The sequence below is a fragment of the Hippocampus guttulatus genome, chromosome 23 (genome assembly GCF_054856545.1).
Source record: "Hippocampus guttulatus isolate MCC_2025c chromosome 23, RoL_Hgut_1.0, whole genome shotgun sequence".
Taxonomy (NCBI): Eukaryota; Metazoa; Chordata; class Actinopteri; order Syngnathiformes; family Syngnathidae; genus Hippocampus; species Hippocampus guttulatus.
This window is the reverse complement of record NC_141283.1, coordinates 1-20,775: the sequence shown is the minus strand read 5'-3', so window position 1 is coordinate 20,775 and position 20,775 is coordinate 1. Positions and strand designations below refer to the sequence as shown.

Genomic DNA, 20,775 nt, shown 5'->3' with positions numbered 1-20,775 from the left:
AACCCCCTCTAGGCGCCCTTATTATTACTGTAAGTGTACACCATGAGACTGAAGTCAGCAGCGTGATTACACTCAAGAAAGATTTAATTTTCTTCTGGCTGTCTTCATGACCCCCTTTTATTATTTTTTCTGCTTTCAGAGTGGTCTAGTGCTGGCCTTTGCTGTTTACCCTCCCCCATACCGCCCCTCATTTTGCCGCCCCACCCTGCTCAGTAAGTACATCAAGAAAACGTTTGGTCACTTTTGAAATGCAAGTGATCTGCAAAGTTGTGTACAAATTAAAAATCGGCCTCCCCCCACAGCCCTCTCTCCAATCGTGAATAAAATGCAGCAATGAAACAGTTCGAATCAAGTCCTGGGCATCATACTGGGGTCGTTAAAGGCAATCATTCAAATCGACTACTTTCGCTAAGCAGCACAAACACGAGAAGTGTTTACTCCACGGGTGGGGATGGAAACATAACTTAGTATGTGTGTCTAATGATGGGTCAAGCAATTTGTGTCAAGGCCCAAGGGAACGCTCAGGCCCGGTGGCCTTGTGAGCCCCCCCCCCCCCCCCCCCCCTATCCGTCCCTGTCAGTATAAATACACACTGGGGTGCAGATCACAGGCTGGAATGTTTGTCTGTGTACTTGTTATTGAGTTGTGTGTGTGTGTGTGGTGACATCTGCATGATGTCGCCGCTATAAGCAGGCGAACTGAAGGCCATGACTGGCCACCGGGTTGCTATAGCGACCAGTTGTGTCAGAGATGAGCAACATATGTGGAGTGTTTGTTTGTCAGGCAGGTTTTCCTCCTCCAGCTCATCTCGCTGTCTGCCTGAGAAACACTTGTTACAAAAGGAGGATTTCTATGAGATAGTCGCTTTCATACTCAAAGGCCGCCTTTATTTATATTTCTACAATTACGGAGGTGCGCCTGAATTGTGGCCTTGAATTTATTCGCTTGAATTTATTCCCCCACAACATTTTGGTCCATATTAAGCTTCTTAGCTGCTCGGTCCAGAGCAAGTCTGTCCCTTGCGGCTCACGCAACCTGCCAGTTGCCCAAGTCGCATCCTTTTAGAGTGAGCTGCCAGAATGAGAGTCAACTTTCAAGGTGTGACTCAAGTGTCGGCGATAGTTGGAATGATTCCTTCTAAGTTGGCCTCGGGACCTCTCACAGTAGGTTGAGCCCAGCGCAAGACTCACATTACGGGGGGAAGCATGTGACCCCTGGACCTTGGAGCTGCTCCTCCTCCACCTTCTCTCTATATGGACATGTTCTATTTTCCTCAGCCCCGAGCCAAGCAGGGATGCGCACATTCTCTATCAATTCATACTTATTTGGGCAATGGGAGAAATCCCTTATTTTTGTCCAGCTCATCTTCCTCCCCCCTCCTGTCTTCCCCTTCGCTGTCTCTAACTCACAAGCGTGTTTATAGCGAGTTTCCCCTCGTTGGGGTCATGTTGTGGATAGCAGTCGCATCATTGGCTCACATTTCAGATTTAACATTACTGTACTGCGACCAGGTGGAATGCATTGTCGTTTATAGTTCATGGTATTAAAGTGGTCACAGAATGGAAAATGTTTGTGCACTGGAGCCTCAGTTGACACATTTATTTCATTCCATGACCTTGTTCGCAAACTCAAACGTTCGAAAACCCAGATCATTTTTCCCTTAATTCAACCAGCTGCAGAATGTAGTCATGCGAAACTGGTTTTTAATTTCTGTGTTGTTAAGAATAAATACGGTCCAATGACACTTCGAAAGTCACTGCAACGTCTTAGCCTTTTCTCATACAGTAATCAACCGCATCGCATTGTGGGGGGGGGGGGGGGGGGGGGGGGGTGATGGCCGTTTGGGTTAGCAGTAGCAATGCTAAACGTAAAAGGTCATTTTACTCCACTGGTTAATAACGGGTGCATGGCTCTCTTACAGACCCTCTATCAGAAATAGTCAGATCTTCTTTCTTTTTTTTTTTCACTTGTTTGCTTAATTATACACTTGACCAGATGTGGGCAAACTACGGCCCGCGGGCCAAATGCGGCCCGTTGGTCTTTTTAATCCGGCCCGCCGAAGGTTGGTACACAATTAAGGTTCGATGTCAACGACTGCATTCATTTCATTTGGACTTGTAATGACAGGCATTTCAACGCCAGGTGGCACAGTTACTTGAAGTTGCAGAGCATAGGGAGGAAGGGGGAGACGATACGGAAGCCCGCAGTAGCGCCAAGTCAAGCAAATCCCGTTCCATACGACGGAATAATGTACTCTTAAAGTCTGAAAAACGTGCCAAAAAATGCAAAATACAGCTTTTTAAATAAAGAAATCCAATTAAAATTGTCAAATTTAGTTCAGCCTTTTGATCTGGCCCTCCATAATATTTTCTGGTTCTCATGTGGCCCTATGCAAAAAATAATTGCCCACCCCTGCACTTGACTGTCAAGTTGGCACCCCAGAGACCAATCTATTGCTTTGCAAGACATTAAAAAGCTCATTTTTTAAATGTTTCTTTGAAGACAGAGCCCCCAATTATGTACCGGTATGTTAAGTCATGAGGGCCTGAAAGTTGACCTTGTGGAAAGTTGAAATCATTTTCCATTAAAATCGCAAGCGTCTCAGACACCACTGTACACTTTGGTTAGTGTGTGTGTGTGTGTGTGTGTGTGTGTGTGTGTGTGTGTGTGTGTGTGTGTGTGTGTGTGTGTGTGTGTTTTGGGGGAGGGGTGTCCTTAGTTTGTACTTTGAATATTTCTGACCATGTTTGGGCAAATGCGCTTCAGGAGATCCCTCCTCAAGTTATGTGTAGTTGGGCAAACTTTGACCTCCTAATCTGCTATCACCGAGACCATCGGAGACACACACACACAGTCTCTTACAGCGGTGGACAGCGCGTGATGTAACACGGTAATTTGGGTATAATTTGATGTTTTCACTCTGGAAGCCAAAGCCTTGTTATCTAACGTATTCTGTCCAAAGAATTCCAACGCTGGCTGGTTGTCCTCGCCTGTGGCACCTTTTGTCACCTCCAAGTCAGGCACAAACGCATCCGTGCTCAGATTAGATTTAAGCCTGTCTGTCCATTTAGATTGTGGTGTCCTCACATGCTAGCAGGAAAGATTATTGTATGAATATTAGGCCATCTGTGTGTGTGTGTGTGTGTGTGTGTGTGTGTGTGTGTGTGTGTGTGTGTGTGTGTGTGTGTGTGTGTGTGTGTGTGTGTGTGTGTGTGTGTGTGTGTTCGCCGTGTGCCAGCGCAGCCTGAAACGACATGCATTTTGGAGCCAAATGCACTCTGTCCACGTTGTGAGAATTTTGACTCGATTTAGCTTTTTTTTTTTTTCCGCCTATTCTGTTGTGTTCCTGTTTTTGTCCTCGGTCAGCATCCATCAATCCCAACAGTAGTTGCGAATATATTGATGAAATGCATGTCATTGAACTCGTCTTCCACTCCCACGCTTGCTTCCATTCAACGTGCTCCCAAATAACCCGAGGACAGACCTTATTTAACCGCCCGTTCAACCCATTCAACCCGCCACCTCCTCAAAAGCGTTCTTTCACTGATGTTATTGCCCTCAGCTCAGCAGACGCACACACACACACACACACATTCAGTTTAGTATCCTCTATTCAGTAAAAGCTTCATTTATTAGGGAGACGCTCCGTCCATTAAGCCATGTGTTAAATTCTTTGGATAGCTCAATTTGGCAGCGTGCGGATAGTAAGGTCTATATTAGAGCTCTTTAGGCCATGCCTGGTCTTGTGTGTTTGTATGGATGTATTTTATCAACTAATTGACATCTTCCAGTGGGAATTAGTAATGGATATTAGCCCCCACGGCTATGTTTGAATATGGCTAAGCCAATGAATGATTGATAGTTGAGGCAACATTGGAACTCGTCACGTTGGTACTCTTTGGAACAGCAAATGAATGACGTAACCCGGGGACCCGTGAGTGACGGTGAACTATAAAAGGCAAAAAGAAACATTGGGGAGGCCTCGCTTGGGTCACGGCAATCTTCCTTGAAACAGTTTTAAAGTCTGATTTAGGTTGACATGAAATGCGGATTAGGGTTTTTTTTACAAACACGGTAAGATCTTAATGCCTTTGTACTTAAAAATCTCTCGAACGAATGTGATGTTTAGAAAAGGGAGCTTTTAACCTCTTATGTTGTGGGTCAAATTGATCTGTTTGAAACATCCCCAAAATATATGGCGGCGGTAATGCAAGGCAGGGAAAAAAGCAGATCGGGTCTAGCAGGAATTGCATGAGTTGTAATTCTAAAGTATTAACAGCATGTAATGCATGGGATGTCAAAATGAATATTTCTTCATACAAGACATTGAATGTCCAAAGTTTGGAGTCATTTCACACAAAGATAAAGTGCAGTGCGTCTATTACCAAGCAGAACCGGCTTACGCAACAGCACGTCTGCCCACCCAGAATAATACAATCATCGTTAGCTAATTTAATATATCTTACCACCCCTAGTTAGAACATATTTTAATGGACCGGTCAAGGAAAGACACCAGCTGCCGGCTGGCGCTTTCAATTGCTTTATTGAACAAACATTGTGCAATGTGCAGACTGCATCACTTTTGGTACCAACCCTCGTGTCACAGGGCCAGGGAAGGATCTCCATCCTTGTTCGGGGCGACTCCGTGTTTGCTTTGCTGTGCCTTCATCCTGCTGTTGACTGACTCATGAGCCAGGAAAAAGATGGCTGCCTTGCTTCCACTGTCATATTTGCTGTTTGCTCAGAGAACACGGGCCATATTGCAGTTGTAAAATCTCTTATTGGATTAAAGACCTTTTCCCCCTGTGTAAATGTCGGACCCGTATGGATGATATGCGCTGCGCAGTCAAGCCAAACATGAAATCTGACACAAAGAGCATTTCATATGACATGTCACTCACTCATGTGTATGTGTAACCCTAACCCTTTTTTTTGGGTCATGTTTTGTTTGTTTTTACAAATAGGGCAAATATCTTCCAGCAAAAGGAGCTCATCTCATGTTGTTCCTTCGACCGCAAACTGGTCGAGACCAATTTAATAGCGCATCTGCTGGTCGTGGCCAAATAAGGTACTCTTATTTTGCCTCTGTTGGTTCGGGACACCGTTTTTCAACAATCGGTTCCATTTGGCTGTAGAGAATCAATAAAATAAAATAAAATAAAGAGAAATGAAACCGTCAAGTCTTAATGCCACTCGTCCTGAGCACCTAAGGCGAATTGAACCCGTCCTCTCGCAACCTTTACACTGCCTGACGGATGTAGCCTCATTTTGGTTTATGAGGTGTGGGACCGCTGGGTGTTCTCTATCTTTTGTAATTATCTCCTTGTCAGGGTTTTGGACAGGCGGTGCTCGGACCTTACTCGCTCCCGCCTCAGTCTCTCACCTGCGCGGTACGACCGCAACCCAAAGCTGTTCTTGGACATGCATCATCTCTCAGGGAAAATATTACCTAACGCATTCTGTGGAGATCTAGCCTAGCACAACCCCGACAGGACGGCGCAACCCAATTAGACTAAATTAGGATCCAGCTACAATCTGATTTGGGATTATTCGTCAGATTTAATCAGATGTTAAAGACCATCTGTTCAATTGCGGAATACTTCCTCTAGCTGTGTAAAACACAACTGGATTTACTACGGAATAAAATGCCATTTTGAGGGCTTTCCCGTGTTCATAAATATACTGTTATATAGATTTTTTTTTGAATGATTAAATGATCACACTGTGAAGGGATTCATAGTATACATGCGATTAAAAAAAAAAAGAATTCTAAACAAATTCAAATTTCTATCCATTAACTCATTCACTCCCAAAGACGTTTTTAAACGTCTTTTCAGACTTGGTCCAGAATTGGCTGGTATCGAATGAGTTAAGGTGTTTAATAATGGACCTCGTCGAGCTAATGGTTGTACCGGTACTGGAACCTGACTGTTAAGGCTTATAACCCTAAAAGTCCAATAATATACTATCTGAGCACTTTCATTTTTCATCATATTATGCTAATCCATGCTTTTGGCCAAGTGCACTGACATGAAGTTGTTTTTCTGGGTTCCAGTACTGACTCCCTGCCCGGTCTTGGTCATTAATCAGCAGAGGAAGTGAGCATCTCTGTTTTCATCTCCCCCCCTCTCTCGACACACCTCGTTCATCTGTTCTCACGGTCTCCTGGTAGGATGCCACAGATGGTAGAGCGCCGGGTTAGATGGACCCGGCCCATTTTGTTTTATTTTGCCGTTGACGGGCGCGATGAACTTGCCAAGCGCGCTGTGGAACCGTGATGCAAAACAAGCAAACGGGAAGGAAATACGAGTTGGTAAACAAACAGGCTTTCAATCCGGAGCGAAATGGGCTTGTTTTTCATGTCGCATTCGAATAAAGGCTTTGTTGACCTCGAATCCAAAGCGATGCAACGACATCGTCGACAGGGGATCTGTTCGTCGTTACCATGACATTACAAACGACAAATATTAGACGTCAATGGTCGGTGAAATGATTGTCTTCCAGGTGGCCAACAGAAAAAGGTCCACGGCAGGGAGTGAGTTAAGTCGTATCTTGACATCAAAAGATGCTTCATCTGCTCTTGGCACATGCCAGTGTTCATCGCCCACATCAAGACCCCCCCTCCCATTGGCCTCTTTCTACTCTCTGTCACATACAGCGGTTTGCCTCACCCGTCTCACCCCCCCCCCCCCCCCGACTGATCGCCAGCCACTTTTTTTTTTGTGGCATCTCGCCTCTCGTCACTTGTCTGTGCTTATTTTCCCCGCATGTGCCCTTCTTACTGACCTCTCTCTCTGGTGACGTACAGTCTGTACTTGAGTAGAAGTACAGATATTTCTGTAAAAAAAAGATATAGTTTAAAAAATAATAATAAAGCAAAGTATTTGTATGGTTTTACTTGCTATCTCACCCGTAAACAATCATCCCCGGGAGCAAAATGTTTGGTTTTTAGCATGAAACCTCTCCGCACACCATCTATTCGGTATTGAGTAGGGATTTTTCATGTTTGACCGCGGGAGCCGAAACCGACCCCCCCCCCCCCCCACCCCTTGCAAGAGTGTCTCCATTTTGAAATAGTCATAAAAATAAAGATATACACCGCTCAAATCGAGTCAATAAATGTTCCAGGCTGTTAATCGCGCCGCATTTCACAGCGAGAGCTGCGATATTGCGTCAGGCTGGAATGGGGAAAAGGGCATTAACAAGGTTAGGCAGTTTTTTTAAACGATAAAAGCCGGGGAATGAAGATAAACGAGAGCTGTCAGCGCGATCAAGATTGGAGTCACAGTTTGTGACACGGCGTTTTGTTCTCGAATATTCGGTTTTCCCACCCCTTGAAGCCCGCTGCAGTCCACCCAAAAAGAAGTGGAATGATGTTTCTGTCTCCTTCGCCAACTGTATTTTGCAGATGTTCAACTAATTGTCCGACTTGTGTGACTCCCCTGTGTCGCAGGTCAGGTGAGCAGCCATGACAAAGTCGTACGAGTTCAACTGGCAGAAGCACGTGCCCGAGTTCATGCAGGAGGGGGCCCCATTCGACAGGTTTGATGAGGTACCAAAAAAATAAAAATAAAAATCTGCGGTTTTCTACGGGTATTTTGCCTGTGCAATTTTTGGAGTATTGTTTTATCTTGCACATCAATTTAATGTTCAGATCAAAGGTGAACCCGACATCTCGCTGACAAGCCGCAAGTCCGTTGTTTGTATTTTTACGTGTGAATTTGAGTGAATAAACGGTCGGCATTTCGGAAACTAGAAAGCCTGCAGGCGATCTTCTTGTCTTGATTTTAAATCGCCTTCGCCAATTCCACCCCCACCCACGCGCACACACTCAAGCAAATATGCTAAACAGCATGGATTTTGTTTTTTCTTTTCTCCCACAAGCGACACCCCGCTGAGTGACTGATGCTTTCGAGAGTTAATGTTTGTTATGATGTGTGAGCCCGTCAGCAACCTGTTTATATACTTTTTGACAGTCGGGTTCCAGGCCCACCCGCAATAGGTGAACATCTACACCATAGGGAGAGAACGCGTCCAAATATCCACTGATGGATTGATGAATGAACTATTTTGCCTCTGTTCAGGACCCGTACATCTTTGAACCCAATTGTCAGGTTAAAGTGGACGAGTATGGCTTCTTCATCACCTGGAAAAGCGAAGGAAAGGTACTAACTACGGCGAGCATCGATGTAAAACCCACAAATGAAGTTCTTCTTGAGCTTTTATGTAGCTTTGATAAGAGTCTCATTTTGCTGGAGGTGTCAGCTGCGCTCGGGTTAACGCGACCCTCAGTCGCATCGCTCCTGTCGGATGAATATTTAAGACAAACGCATGTCTGGTTCCTTGCTCATTAATTGTCATTACCTTTCCTCGTCGTTACCTCGTCTACCCCCGCAGGAGGGCCAGGTGCTGGAGTGCTCCCTCATCAACAGTATCCGTGTCGGCGCCGTCCCCAGGGTGAGAAAAAGCGCGCGCGCGCGCACCACCAAAGCCCCCCTCCCACAGTCATAAAAAAGCCGCACACGGATAGTATTTATGTCGAGAGCTGCGTTTTTTTTGTTTTTTTTTTGATGCACCCCGGGTTAAGGAGTTTGCACATTCGGGTCAAAAGCTGACACTGAGAAGACACTGTTCCTCTCACAGGATTCATTATGCCCACGATATGAGAGCGAGGTCGAAATAGACATCCGCTCGTAAAAGTCTGGCAATTTGTCATGTTGGAAGCCAGCTTGCTTTCTTTATTTTTGATCATATGGAGGAAGATAGAGGTGCAAATGTAGGACAAACTAAAGGAGAGATAAGTGTGTGGTGTACATATTAACTAATTCAGTTCTAGCCAATTCTGGACCAAGTCTGAAATGACGTTTAAAAACGTCTTTGGGAGTGAATGAGTTAAATATCAATAACAGTGTGTGCAAGTGTGACAGACGGCCCCCATAACGTAGAATTAAGAAGCAAGCTATCAAGTTGCCCACCTGCACGACACAGGTGTGAGGTGGCTTACGTGGCCATTAGCAGCTCGCTCTGCACTGTTGACATTCAGCAGACGTGCGCTTGTTTTATCCCTAAGTGGTGTGTGTGTGGGGGGGGGGGCATGCATGCGTGCGTGCGTACGTGCATGTAAGGCCACCTATCAAGATGCTGTGGCCAGATATTGGCTGCTCTTGTTGCTGTGCTGTGTGAGACGTGCACACACAACGCTCACACACACACACACACACACACACACACACACACACACACACACACACACAGCGGCGATGAGAGGGCTTCTCCTGCGAGGCTAACGTTATTACTTACACAAGCACACATAATGCAATGAGCCACACGGGAGACGAATGGCACTTAGTTTGCAAATATGCTGGCCTCGCTCTGCCTGTTGCTAGGTGCCTTGCTTTCACCCTTAACACACACGCACGCACACACTTGAACACAATTTCATATCGAGCACGTGATTGGGCGTGTTTTGCAGTGGTGGGAAGTAACAAAGCACAAACACCTTGTTGCTATACTCGAGTCAATTTTTCAGTCGTGAAAAAATAATGAAAAATTAGGAGCTATCCGCCTGATTTTGATACCATCTTACTTACGAAATGGTTCTTCGTTCCCATGCCAGGACCCAAAGATCCTGTCGTCGTTCGAGGCCACGGGCAAGACGGAGGCGGATTTGGAGGGCTGCATCATCTGCATTTGCAGCGGCGCCGACTTGGTTAACCTCAGCTTCATGTTCATGGTGGCGGAGAACCCAGACATGGCCAGGGTGAGTTTGTTACAGAACCAAGCTTGTTTTCGAGCCGCTATTTCTCGTTTTAGGCATCCCAACTGCAACGTGCAAATAGTTGATAAAAGTCAGCTAAACTCACTTAAAATTTTGCTTCCGTATGCAAGACAGCTGCTTGCTGCTATATCTCACGCAACTTGCAAACAGACAAAAGTTGATTTTAGCATCGCGACGATAGCAAGAATTCTCAGCCAAGCGAGCTAATTTGACATCACATTGATGTTAATTGCTAAAATCATCTACAGCTTTCTGTCATTTGAATAAAAATGATTTTTTTTTAAATCTTGAAAAGTCACAAAAGTCATCAAATTGCCTAGAAACGCTCAATTCCAGCCATAAAAGAGGCCGTGTGTGGTTTATCGAGGATGTTTACGCTCTGCAGTGTTTGCCGCCACGGGGTGACCCGATATTTATTCATCAACACACACACATGCACACGCGCACCGTGTTTGCCCACAGGTTTACGCTTTCACACACACTCACCAAGACACCATCAGCACCTTCCGGCATGCACGTGGCCCGTTGTAGCAGACCTCAAGACGTGATAGAGTTATTTACATCAACACACATGCGCGTGTGTGCGCACACACACACACACACACACACACCATAAAGCGCTAGTGTCATCTTGCTTAATGGCTTGATCTCGATGTCAGGCATGCGGTAGAGAGCTGTAGGCGCACAGCAATCTCCCACTCAACTTCCGTACATCTCCAATTCATAAAGTGTGACATCTTATCATAACTTGAATGAATTTAATTGGAAGGTTCAAACTTGCCTGTAGCATCGTCGGGTGTGGCTCAAGAGATCGGTTGGGCTCTGAGGTTGGTGGCTATGGGCTTAGCATGATATTCTGCTTGCTGTCATGTTAAACGTCCTTTGTTTTGCCGACGCCAGTTCCCTAATACGCTGCTCGCTGCCGTTTTGTGTGTCCAGAAATGGACGGCGGGGTTGAGGTCGGTGATTCACAACTTCAAGGCCAACAACGTGTGTCCGATGACTTGCCTAAAGAAGCAGTGAGTGCAACCGGCAGCCGACCGGCGTACAGGTCGTCGACTAAATTGTTTCAAACGTCCGTGTGCCCTTGTCTCAGCTGGATGAAAATGTGCGTCCTGACCAATGTTAACGGCAAGATTCCCGTGAGAGGGTAAGAGCCAATTGGCACGGAGGCCGGGACTCATTTTTATGCCACTCACTCTTTTTTTTCCCCCTCCAACTCAAGGATTACACGGACGTTTGCGTCAGGCAAGACGGAGAAGGGCATCTTCCAGGCTCTGAAAGATTTGGGCCTTCCCAGCGGCAAGGTGGGCTCTCTCATGCGGCAACATGCAAGCTGAAGCTTAGCTCATTCACTCCCAAAGACGTTTTTAAACGTCTTTACAGACTTGGTCCAGAATTGGCTGGTACTGAATAAGTTAAATGGATGACGAAATATTTGTTTTCATTTCGCCCACAGAATGACGAGATCGAACCCTCGGTGTTCACCTTTGACCTTTTCTACGCGCTCACGCAGAAGATCTGCCCTCGCACGGACCTCGAGGACCTCTTCAAGAAGATGTGCGAATCGGTCTTCCTTCTTTTTAAGATTTTGGACCGCATTTTGTGTATTTGTGGACAAATCTCGACAGACAAGTTGACTTCGGAGGTTCCACTGCAGCTGACTTTTTTTTAATGAACACAAAACGTAGTGCCCTTGCGCTGCGTCGGATTCACGTTAGCTTCGCCAAACGAGAATCGCCGTTAGCTGACCGCTGCATCCTCTTGCGAATAATTGTGACAAACATTGTCGCTGCGCCTGCCGCACTAACGAAAGCCTCTAACCCACTTCTCCAGTTCTCAAAGCATTAATGATCTTCGACCTAACGAAATTTTCGCCGGGGACGTGGAGTCCCCGCAAAGAAAAAAAATAAAAAAACCCAGAAGAGCTTGTTGTTCCGAATCATGTGAATGGACTGCCTGCTGCGTGAACGACTGACCATTTCCAGAGGCCTAACATTTTTTTTTGTTTGTTTTCTCTCTTCTAATCGATTCCTTTACAGCAATGGAAGCAAAAGTGATTATTTAACAGTAGACCAGTTAGTCAGCTTTCTCAATGAAGTAAGCGCTTTATTTGTTTCTTTTTCTCTCTCCGCGTGGGTGTGTCTGTCTGAGATAGTTGGCGCGTTTGTGTGAGCGCCCGTGTGTTTGCCTTGCCTTCACCACCCTCGGTGTCTCCAATAGGACTCCATTAAGGAGACTATTTCAATTCCAAGGGCGACTTCTTCCAACGCCAACTCTGCATGCCATCCCTCAGCCCCCTCACCCCCCCCCCCCGCCCCCAGCCCCTCACCGTCCTCACTCCCTCCTGCTTCAGCCTAAGCCAGTGTCTGATGGGTGTTGCCACGGCAACGGGAGGGTAGACGTTTCCATCCTGTTGCTTCCCGCTGGTTGTGTTGTGTTTCTGTGTCCACTGCATCCCACGTGATACAAGAGAGCATCTATTTGTGATTTGGCGTCACGTTTGAGTTATCATCCCTGACGTGCAACTTTTTTTTTCTTCGTTCAAGCGTTTCCTTTTCTCATTTTTTACGCTTGCTCCCCAGAATCAGCGGGACCCCCGGCTCAACGAGATCCTCTTCCCGTTCTACGATCCCAAGAGAGCCACACAGATCATTGAGAAATATGAACGGGATGAAGAGCTAAAGAAGAAAGGTGAGAAAGGAGGAGAAGGGATGAAACCGGAAGCAAGAGTTCTGTCGGCCTCTGCTGCCATCTGTCAGTGGTCAAAAGAAACTACAACTAGTTGTGCCATATTGTTGGCAAGAACGGCTCAGATAATTAGTTATTTTTTTAATCAAAATTTCTATTCAAATTAAGACGTTAAATTTTTTAAAGTATATTTTATTATTGTGACGGTGTAGTGGTACACCACAACCGTGTGAAATTATTCCCATGATTGCACAAGCAACTTACAAACGTAATTATGACATTTGTACCAATCAATCAATCGAGTTGATGAAATGTCATCCATTTCAATCCTGTCCAGGCCACATGTCCAGCGATGGTTTCTGCCGCTACCTGATGTCGGACGAGAACGCGCCGGTGTTCCTGGACCGCCTGGAGCTGTACCAGGACATGGACCAGCCACTGGCCCACTATTTCATCAGCTCGTCCCACAACTCCTACCTGACAGGCCGACAGTTTGGCGGCAAGTCGTCAGTGGAGATGTATCGCCAGGCCCTGCTCTCAGGATGCAGGTAATTTATTCAGCACGTGAATCCACATGAGCGGCTCGGTATGCAGATGTTGATTGTGGGCTTCAGATGTGTTGAGCTGGATTGCTGGGACGGCAAAGGAGAGGACCAGGAGCCCATCATCACTCACGGCAAGGCCATGTGCACCGACATCCTGTTCAAGGTGATCGGCTTTCGGGAACATTTTTGCATGGGGTGGTGGCACCGTCTTGTGGATAAAGTTGGTTACTACATTTGCCGTGATTCCACGCAGGATGTCATCCAAGCCATCAAGGACACAGCTTTTGTCACCTCAGAGTTTCCTGTTATTTTATCCTTTGAGAACCACTGCAGGTATGTTGCACTGTTGCGAGGACGTCGTGTTTTGACGCGGCGTACAATTGTCACTATGTGTCACATACACAGTTCACGGCCTTTGCTCAATACTTTGTCAATGCGCCTTTCTCAGCAATTACAGCCTCGAGTCTTTTTTTTTGTGTGTGTAGCACATCTGCGTATGTGTGTGTCCAGTAAACCGCAACAGTACAAAATGGCCAAGTATTGCGAGGAAATCTTTGGTGACTTTCTCCAGAGGCTGCCGCTGGACAACTTTCCGGTAACGTCTCCTTCCTCCCGAATCACTTCAGCTACTCGCTACAATTGCACCGTATGACCGTTCAATTTTTGCAGATCGAATCTGGCCGTCCTTTACCCTCGCCCAATGACCTCAAACGAAAAATCCTCATCAAAAACAAACGCTTGAAACCGGAAGTGGAGCAGAGTAAGTACGCCGTCTGTCTAATGTGTCTTCATCTTTATTCCCGAGCCATTCGGTGGTTTTAACGTGTTTTGTTGCGCGTTATCCAGAGCAACTGGAGGCCTTCAAGAAGCACATGGAGGCGGGAGAGACCAACACCACAGCCATCATCATGGGAGAGGAGAACGAGGACGACGCGGAAAACGGTTGCACTTCAATGTCAATTTCATTCGACGGCAGAGGGCGCTCTAATGACAATATGGCCGCAAAATGAAAAACGATTGTCGCTCGAATTGCCGCTTTTGTCCGTCCGCACTCAACATATGATGACGATCTGCGCAGGAGAAAAGGAGCCTGAAGATAAGGACGTGACCTCAGAGGCACCGAGCAGCCTTTCGGAAGCGGCCAGTGACAAAGAGGCCAACAGTGACTCTCAACCTAACGCCGTGAGCACCAAAAAAGCCGAGGAGCGCAGCAACAGTATCAAAAAGGTGAGACGAAGCCACTTTTACCCGACGAGCTCCACCGCTGTTGCTTCATACCGTCCCATTGCGATCCAGGTGCCTGAAGACGAGGCGACCGAGATCTCCGAAGCTACGGAAGTAGCCGACACGACAGATATCTCTGAAGCATCTGACCCGGACAACAACAAAAAGGTTCATGTTTGACATCCCCCACATCTGGACCGGCAGCACATGAGCCTGATCCAGTTTGTGTTTGTTTTTTGTTTTTTTTCATCAGGGCGGCGAAGGCTCCGAGGACTTGGAGGAGGCTCTGATCGCACAGTACACATACGTGGGCGCCACCACAAACATCCACCCGTACCTCTCCGCCATGGTCAACTACGCGCAGCCCGTCAAGTTCCAGAATTTTGATGTGGCTGAGGGTGACTTTGTGTTTATCTCTTAAAATGGATCGTGCTTGTTTTCTATGCATGAAAGAATGTTTGATGGCAGATCTTTATTTTATTTTTTATATTCAAGTGGACTTACTCACGTAGGTGCACAGTACGAGATATTTGAGTAATAGCTTCCATTGAAGGTTGTCTTCCTAATGTTCCGTTCAGCACGGATATGAATTAAAATGGCTTCTATTCGATGTGTAGAGGAGAATAAAAACGGGAAATTGTCGTAAAGCGGATTCGCGCGGCTGTATCGGGCAACCACCATATTTGAGTTGTTCTTTTGAAAACTGACATTGACCTTGTGACTTTGCTCTTTAGAGAAAAACATCCACCACAACATGTCGTCTTTCAACGAGTCGGTGGGCCTCGGCTACTTGAAGACCAACGCCATCGAATTTGTCAAGTATCCTTTGGATTCTGGGACAGTGTTTCCCAACCTTTACATAGCCCAAAAAAAAAAAAAAAAATGCTTGTCCGCTTAGCTTTGCCTTCACATCCATTTGTGAGTAAACTATTGGTTCATTGTATGAGTGGCAGCGTGTGGATACAAAAGTTGTTTGTACCTTCTGCCATCTAGTGAAAGAGCATTTCTGTATTCTGTTCTATGTCACTAGCATAGAATAGATAAGCAAAGGGACATTATGTTGTCAGTAAATCATAATTTGGGGACAAATTAAGTGAATTTGGGTCATCAAACAATCCGTCGGTTTTTGTGATGCTTTTTGCTGTTGGATAAAATGTGAACTTTGTTTGCTTGGGCCTCACATATTGCCGCACAACGCTGTCTTCTTCCAAAGGGACAGCTTGACCCAAGCTGTTCACACTAAAAATAGTTCTGCGATGCACAAGCGCACGCGCGCACCCATGCGCACACACATACACACGCACCCGTGCACATACATGCTGCGTCTTTGTCGGAATGTTCCTGAGCCCGAGCGCAGCTACAACAAGCGTCAGATGAGCCGTATCTACCCCAAAGGGGGCCGAGTGGACTCCAGTAATTACATGCCTCAGATCTTCTGGAACGCCGGCTGCCAGATGGTCTCGCTCAACTTTCAGACCCCAGGTACCTCATCACGCCACGCCGGGCCCCCTGAGTGTGCACACTCAGTTTAACATTTTTTGTTGTTGTTGTTTTTTTATGCAATTTGTTCCATTGGAAGTAATGAGCATGGAAAATGTTATATGCCTTGGTCAGTAAATTGTTTGATCTAATGCTACATTTTTTAAAGGATCTAGAAAAAAAGAAATGCTTGCAATATATCAATGTTTTTAAAAGTGAAGACAATTTGCATATTTGTTACTTAGCAAGAAACATAAATTTGCTGTGGAGGGCCACAGAATGATGCAGCGGGCCAGATCTGGCCCCCATGCCTCAAGTTTGACTTTTTTTTTTTGTCTGTACCTGGCAACACAAATGAGCAAAGCGCTTTCAAAAATGGACAGAAAAGACGAGCGGCGGTCTCTCTTTTGCCACACTGCACTTCGCCGCCATGCTCTTATCGCGGGCGCCAGCCTGTTGTAAAGCAGCTGTTGCCCCGCCGCCCGAGGCTAAAGGACCATTGAACATATGGCGTCTCCCGCAGCTGGCCATGTGCGAGGCCAGAGGCATTGGCACGAGAGGATGAGCACTGTAAGCCCTTGCTATGCTTTTGATTTTTCTGTGTGTTTTCCCTCCTCCTCCTCCTCCTCAGATCTGGCCATGCAGCTGAACCAGGGAAAGTTTGAGTACAACGGCTCCTGCGGGTGAGAGCATCTCCTTCCTCTCTCTTTCTCTCTCATCACTTAAAGCTTGTCACATCTCATTAGCGGTTGCCGTTGGCAACTGTAGCCGCCGCCTCGTGCTCCCCGGGGCCTGTAAGTGGGTTTTCGGGGATGTCATCTGTCTATCCCCTCCTCGGAACCACCGCCCCCACTCACCCCGAGGACTCGGACTTCACTGCTAATGCTGGAAATGTAATATGTGTAATATACAAGGAGGTCATGGGGCTTTTGCCAAACAGCCGTTATGTCTAATGGGACATGGGGGCACATGACGGTATCCCCTTGGGATCTTTTAGAAAGACATCCAGTGAAAGTGAAAAATAGGATTTCATCAATTTTCTTTGTCCCCGTTCTTGTGCGCATCAGATACCTGCTGAAGCCCGACTTCATGCGGCGGTCAGACCGGATGTTTGATCCCTTCTCAGAGACGCCGGTAGATGGCGTCATCGCCGCCACATGCAGTGTACAGGTTAGCCAGCAAACGTGATCTCATGTGTGGCTTTTTGCATCGTTCCAACGTCTACGCTCACGGGTCACAACATTCGGCATCCTCATATGAGATTCAAAGAAAGAGCTCGCATCAGAAATGTACCTGAAAGCAAAATAATTTATGCTCTTTCTTAATGTGTACAAAAATCCATATTGCATATCTATCGATGCCAGCGCAGCCGACATGGGACACACTCCTTTGCCCTTCCCAACGCAGGTGTTCTCGGGCCAGTTCCTGTCAGATAAGAAGATCGGCACCTACGTGGAGGTGGACATGTACGGCCTGCCGACCGACACCATACGCAAAGAGTTTCGCACCCGCATGGTGATGAACAACGGGCTCAATCCTGCCTACAATGAGGAACCGTTCGTTTTTCGGAAGGTACGCCTGATTGAATTTCCCTCTACGGTGCATAGAAGAAAAAGTCACCCGTTATCGACCAGGCATATGCTCATGAAAATCTTGTAATAATTTATTATTAATGCTGTCAAACGATTAAAATACAGTATTTAATCGCAATCAAATGTATAATTTCATAGTTAACTCAGAATTACCCATAATTAATCGCAGACTTTTATCTATTCTAAATTTCCTTTGATTTCTTTTTCTCCTATTTTTCCCATTTTAATGCTCTCATCATCATGGGCTCGTGGATCCGTTTTCTTTGTGCAAAATGCAAATATTTACTGAAACAACAATTTCGACTTTCAATTTTACATTAACATTTTTCACTTGCAGTTATTCAAACTTGGAGCACATTTTATTATTTTAGAGCAACGTAGCATCCGTGACGTGGTGCCGCGTTAATCTCGAGATAAAAAAATTTATTGAGTTAAAATTGTCTTAAAATAATGCCGATAACATGTTAAACTGACAGCACTATTTATTATATATGAAAAACGTCATAAATGCATAGTTGACACTGCAGGGCGGTGACAGGTTGCTGTGAACATGCGTGTGTGTGAGAGCGTCAGAGAAATATTGCTGCTCTCAGCACAATGAGAAGTCTCTCAGCCGTGACTGTGACTCCAGCTCCCCTTTAACGCACACCATCAATCACAGCCCCATGCAAAACCACACACACACACACACCAAATTACTGTACACACGCACACACATTGAGCACCCTCAGCGAGGGGCGTCGCAGGCTGCCGGCAAGATCCCTTTTGTCACGTGCGCGGGAAGCGACAAACGCCTTTGCGAGCGCAGCGAGCAAGACTCGCGGGATGAGTCACAAAGCAGGCGGGGCGGCGCCACGGCCCGCTTGGTATCCGTTCATTCATCTCGAGTGAGGATTCGCGATCGCAGATGATCATGCTTGCTGCGGGTGGAACACAAGAAATATATACGGGTGATTGGTGGCTTTTATCAATTCATTAGCATTTTTTGTGGGGCAGGATGAATTTAGGTCCGTATTTAAAAATAAATAAATAGTTCACCACAGCGGTGACTCACCGCATGGCTCGAATTGAATGTCAGTGGCTTTTTTTTTTTTTGACATGGTGCTCGTCAATCGCAAGCTGCAACATTCTGTTTGCCGTTTTATGGTTAGCATCACAACATCCTCTTCATCGGGAAAAATACGCCGATAAAGAAACCTTGGGAAATGCAAAATGCCCTTTCGGTGACTTGTTCGCATTTCCTCGCAGGTGATCTTGCCGGATCTGGCGGTGCTGCGCCTGGCCGTGTACGACGACAACAACAAGTTGATCGGCCAGCGCATCCTGCCGCTGGACGGCCTGCAGGCCGGCTACCGTCACATCTCGCTGCGGAACGAAGGCAACAAGCCCCTCTCGTTGCCCACCATCTTCTGCCAGATCATCCTCAAAACCTACGTGCCCGACGGCTTTGGGGGTGAGTCAAACAAAAATCCACCGGTGTCACACGAATTGTTTGCGGGTTGATTTCACGCCGCTCGGTTTATAAGAAGCCGTCGGGGGGAACTTTGTTGGTTTGACTTCCTTCCCTCTGTGCCGCCGGTTGTCACGACGGCGCGAGGCAACGCGTTTGCCACAAAGGCTTTAAACATGCAAATGAGAAGACATTTGCAGTTGTCATTAAAGGAAGCCAAAGGGTTGGGGAGCAGGGAAATAATGACCGCGCTCCATCACGCCTCCTCCTTCTGGGGGGGGGGGGGGGGGGGGGGGGGGGTTCTGATGCTCGAATCACTTTGTGTGTCATTGTTTAGTGATTGCTTTTCTTTTTGTACTTCTGCCAAACCCTTATTGTGTTTTCACAGATGCTTGTAGCGGATCATAAAGGGAAGGGTTGGGGAAGTCCCCCCCCCCCGTTTTTTTTTTTTTTTTTGATAGTTCCATTACAGTTTGATGACAGTTAAAATAATTATAGTTTTATATTATAGTTTCCTGACCTCTATTACACCTTTATGTTCATTCAACTTAAATGCTTCTCTCTATCGGGATGCATACGATATAACACCATATTTATTTAGCACATTCACAACAGCTGCAGCATCATAGAAGCTAAAATAAACTAAATGATGTATCCAACTCCCGTGTATTTTTGTAGTACAGCTTTATTCACATTGATATTTGTTTTCCTTTTTGGGGGGGGGGGGGGGGGGCTCTAATATTTTATGTATTTTCCTTTGGATTCCAAAAAGTCAATTCAAGTTGGGAGCCGATATGACAAACGTGTAAGCCTCGGCGGAGCTCTCCAAAGCTGAGCCTTTGCCGATTTCAATCCCATTTTGCAGCTATCGTCGACGCTCTGTCCGACCCGAAGAAGTTTCTGACCATCGCGGAGAAAAGAGCCGACCAGATGAAAGCCCTCGGCATTGACACGGTAACCGTCGCGCACGGGGAAAAAAAACGATCCGCCGCCCGCCGTCGTGAAAACGGACTCTTGCACGCGCGTCCCGTTTTCAGAACGACATCGCCGACGTCCCGAACGGAAGTTCCAAGAATGACAAAAAGGGAAAAGGCAAAGGGGATACGGTGAAGGCCAGCGTGACGCCGCAGAGCAGCTCCGAGCTCGCTCAGACCTCCAACGCTGCCCAGAACAACACGGCGGAGATCAAGAAGGGTACGTGGGCCTTACACACACACACACACACACACGTGCGTTCTTTGAAAACACACACGGCGTCATTTTATGTTGTCCCGCACTGTTGCAGGTAACGCGCTTGTACCTAATGTCAGCATTGACGACTTGAAGCAAATGAAGGTACGTTTTTTTTTTTCTTTTAACGGTATTTGTGAAGTCATGTGATTCTCTCCCACGGCAGACGTATATTAAACTCATAAAAAAGCAACAAAAGGAGCTCAGCGCCTTAAAAAAGAAGCACTTGAAGGTGAGCGACGCAGTCCTGCAATGCTTTCTCCTTTGATCGCAACTGAATGTTTGTGTTTTTTTTTTTAATGGTCTTTACAGGATCAAAACGCGACGCAGAAATCCCACGGCACGCAGGTGGACAAGATGGCGTCAACGCGCGACAAGGAGAAGAGCACGCTGGAGAAATTGCTGGAGAAAGCCATCAAAAAACGAGGGTACAACAGCTGCTGCGCTCCGCCAATTTTCTTTTTTTATTTTTATTTTTTATACACAACAAAGAGAAAACAAAGACGTACGCTGCATTCCAAATTATTTTTTTGCTCCAATTTTCCCAAATAGTCGATGCTAATGATAGTCAGTGTAATTTCTTTCTGCCTACATTCTTGCTGCTGGAGGCTTTAAATTTCCCCAGTGTGGGACTAATAAAGGATATCTTATCTTATCTTATCAACAAATTGATTGGGGGTTTTTTTTTGTTTATTTTACCAAACCTCAGGAGGAAAAAAAATTTTTTTCATGACACTCATCAGGGAATAATTGATTGTGCCGACTAATTTGAAAGCCTGCATCTTA

The 20,775-nt window shown here is 46.2% G+C and overlaps 1 protein-coding gene across 2 annotated transcripts in view; it reads left to right on the top strand.

Moving 5' to 3' along the window:
- Window positions 1–20,766, top strand: part of LOC147185542 (1-phosphatidylinositol 4,5-bisphosphate phosphodiesterase beta-4-like) — a 30,434-nt gene extending 9,668 nt beyond the window's left edge. The window contains exons 5-35 of one of the 2 annotated variants that reach the window (XM_086104427.1): window positions 140–212; window positions 7,454–7,552; window positions 8,085–8,165; window positions 8,398–8,457; window positions 9,617–9,760; window positions 10,718–10,797; window positions 10,875–10,928; window positions 11,004–11,085; window positions 11,238–11,338; window positions 11,821–11,878; window positions 12,364–12,472; window positions 12,807–13,017; window positions 13,084–13,177; window positions 13,268–13,347; window positions 13,525–13,609; window positions 13,684–13,774; window positions 13,861–13,956; window positions 14,093–14,241; window positions 14,311–14,406; window positions 14,492–14,636; window positions 14,973–15,057; window positions 15,596–15,720; window positions 16,349–16,400; window positions 16,785–16,887; window positions 17,125–17,289; window positions 18,558–18,762; window positions 19,625–19,713; window positions 19,797–19,953; window positions 20,045–20,094; window positions 20,156–20,221; window positions 20,302–20,766. In XM_086104427.1, coding sequence (XP_085960553.1) covers window positions 7,469–7,552; window positions 8,085–8,165; window positions 8,398–8,457; window positions 9,617–9,760; window positions 10,718–10,797; window positions 10,875–10,928; window positions 11,004–11,085; window positions 11,238–11,338; window positions 11,821–11,878; window positions 12,364–12,472; window positions 12,807–13,017; window positions 13,084–13,177; window positions 13,268–13,347; window positions 13,525–13,609; window positions 13,684–13,774; window positions 13,861–13,956; window positions 14,093–14,241; window positions 14,311–14,406; window positions 14,492–14,636; window positions 14,973–15,057; window positions 15,596–15,720; window positions 16,349–16,400; window positions 16,785–16,887; window positions 17,125–17,289; window positions 18,558–18,762; window positions 19,625–19,713; window positions 19,797–19,953; window positions 20,045–20,094; window positions 20,156–20,221; window positions 20,302–20,541 — 3,237 coding nt within the window. In that variant the 5' untranslated portion in view covers window positions 140–212; window positions 7,454–7,468 and the 3' untranslated portion in view covers window positions 20,542–20,766. The remainder of the gene's footprint in view (window positions 1–139; window positions 213–7,453; window positions 7,553–8,084; window positions 8,166–8,397; window positions 8,458–9,616; window positions 9,761–10,717; window positions 10,798–10,874; window positions 10,929–11,003; window positions 11,086–11,237; window positions 11,339–11,820; window positions 11,879–12,363; window positions 12,473–12,806; window positions 13,018–13,083; window positions 13,178–13,267; window positions 13,348–13,524; window positions 13,610–13,683; window positions 13,775–13,860; window positions 13,957–14,092; window positions 14,242–14,310; window positions 14,407–14,491; window positions 14,637–14,972; window positions 15,058–15,595; window positions 15,721–16,348; window positions 16,401–16,784; window positions 16,888–17,124; window positions 17,290–18,557; window positions 18,763–19,624; window positions 19,714–19,796; window positions 19,954–20,044; window positions 20,095–20,155; window positions 20,222–20,301) is intronic. The other variant, XM_086104428.1, reaches the window with a different exon arrangement.
- Window positions 20,767–20,775: the final 9 nt, after the last annotated feature.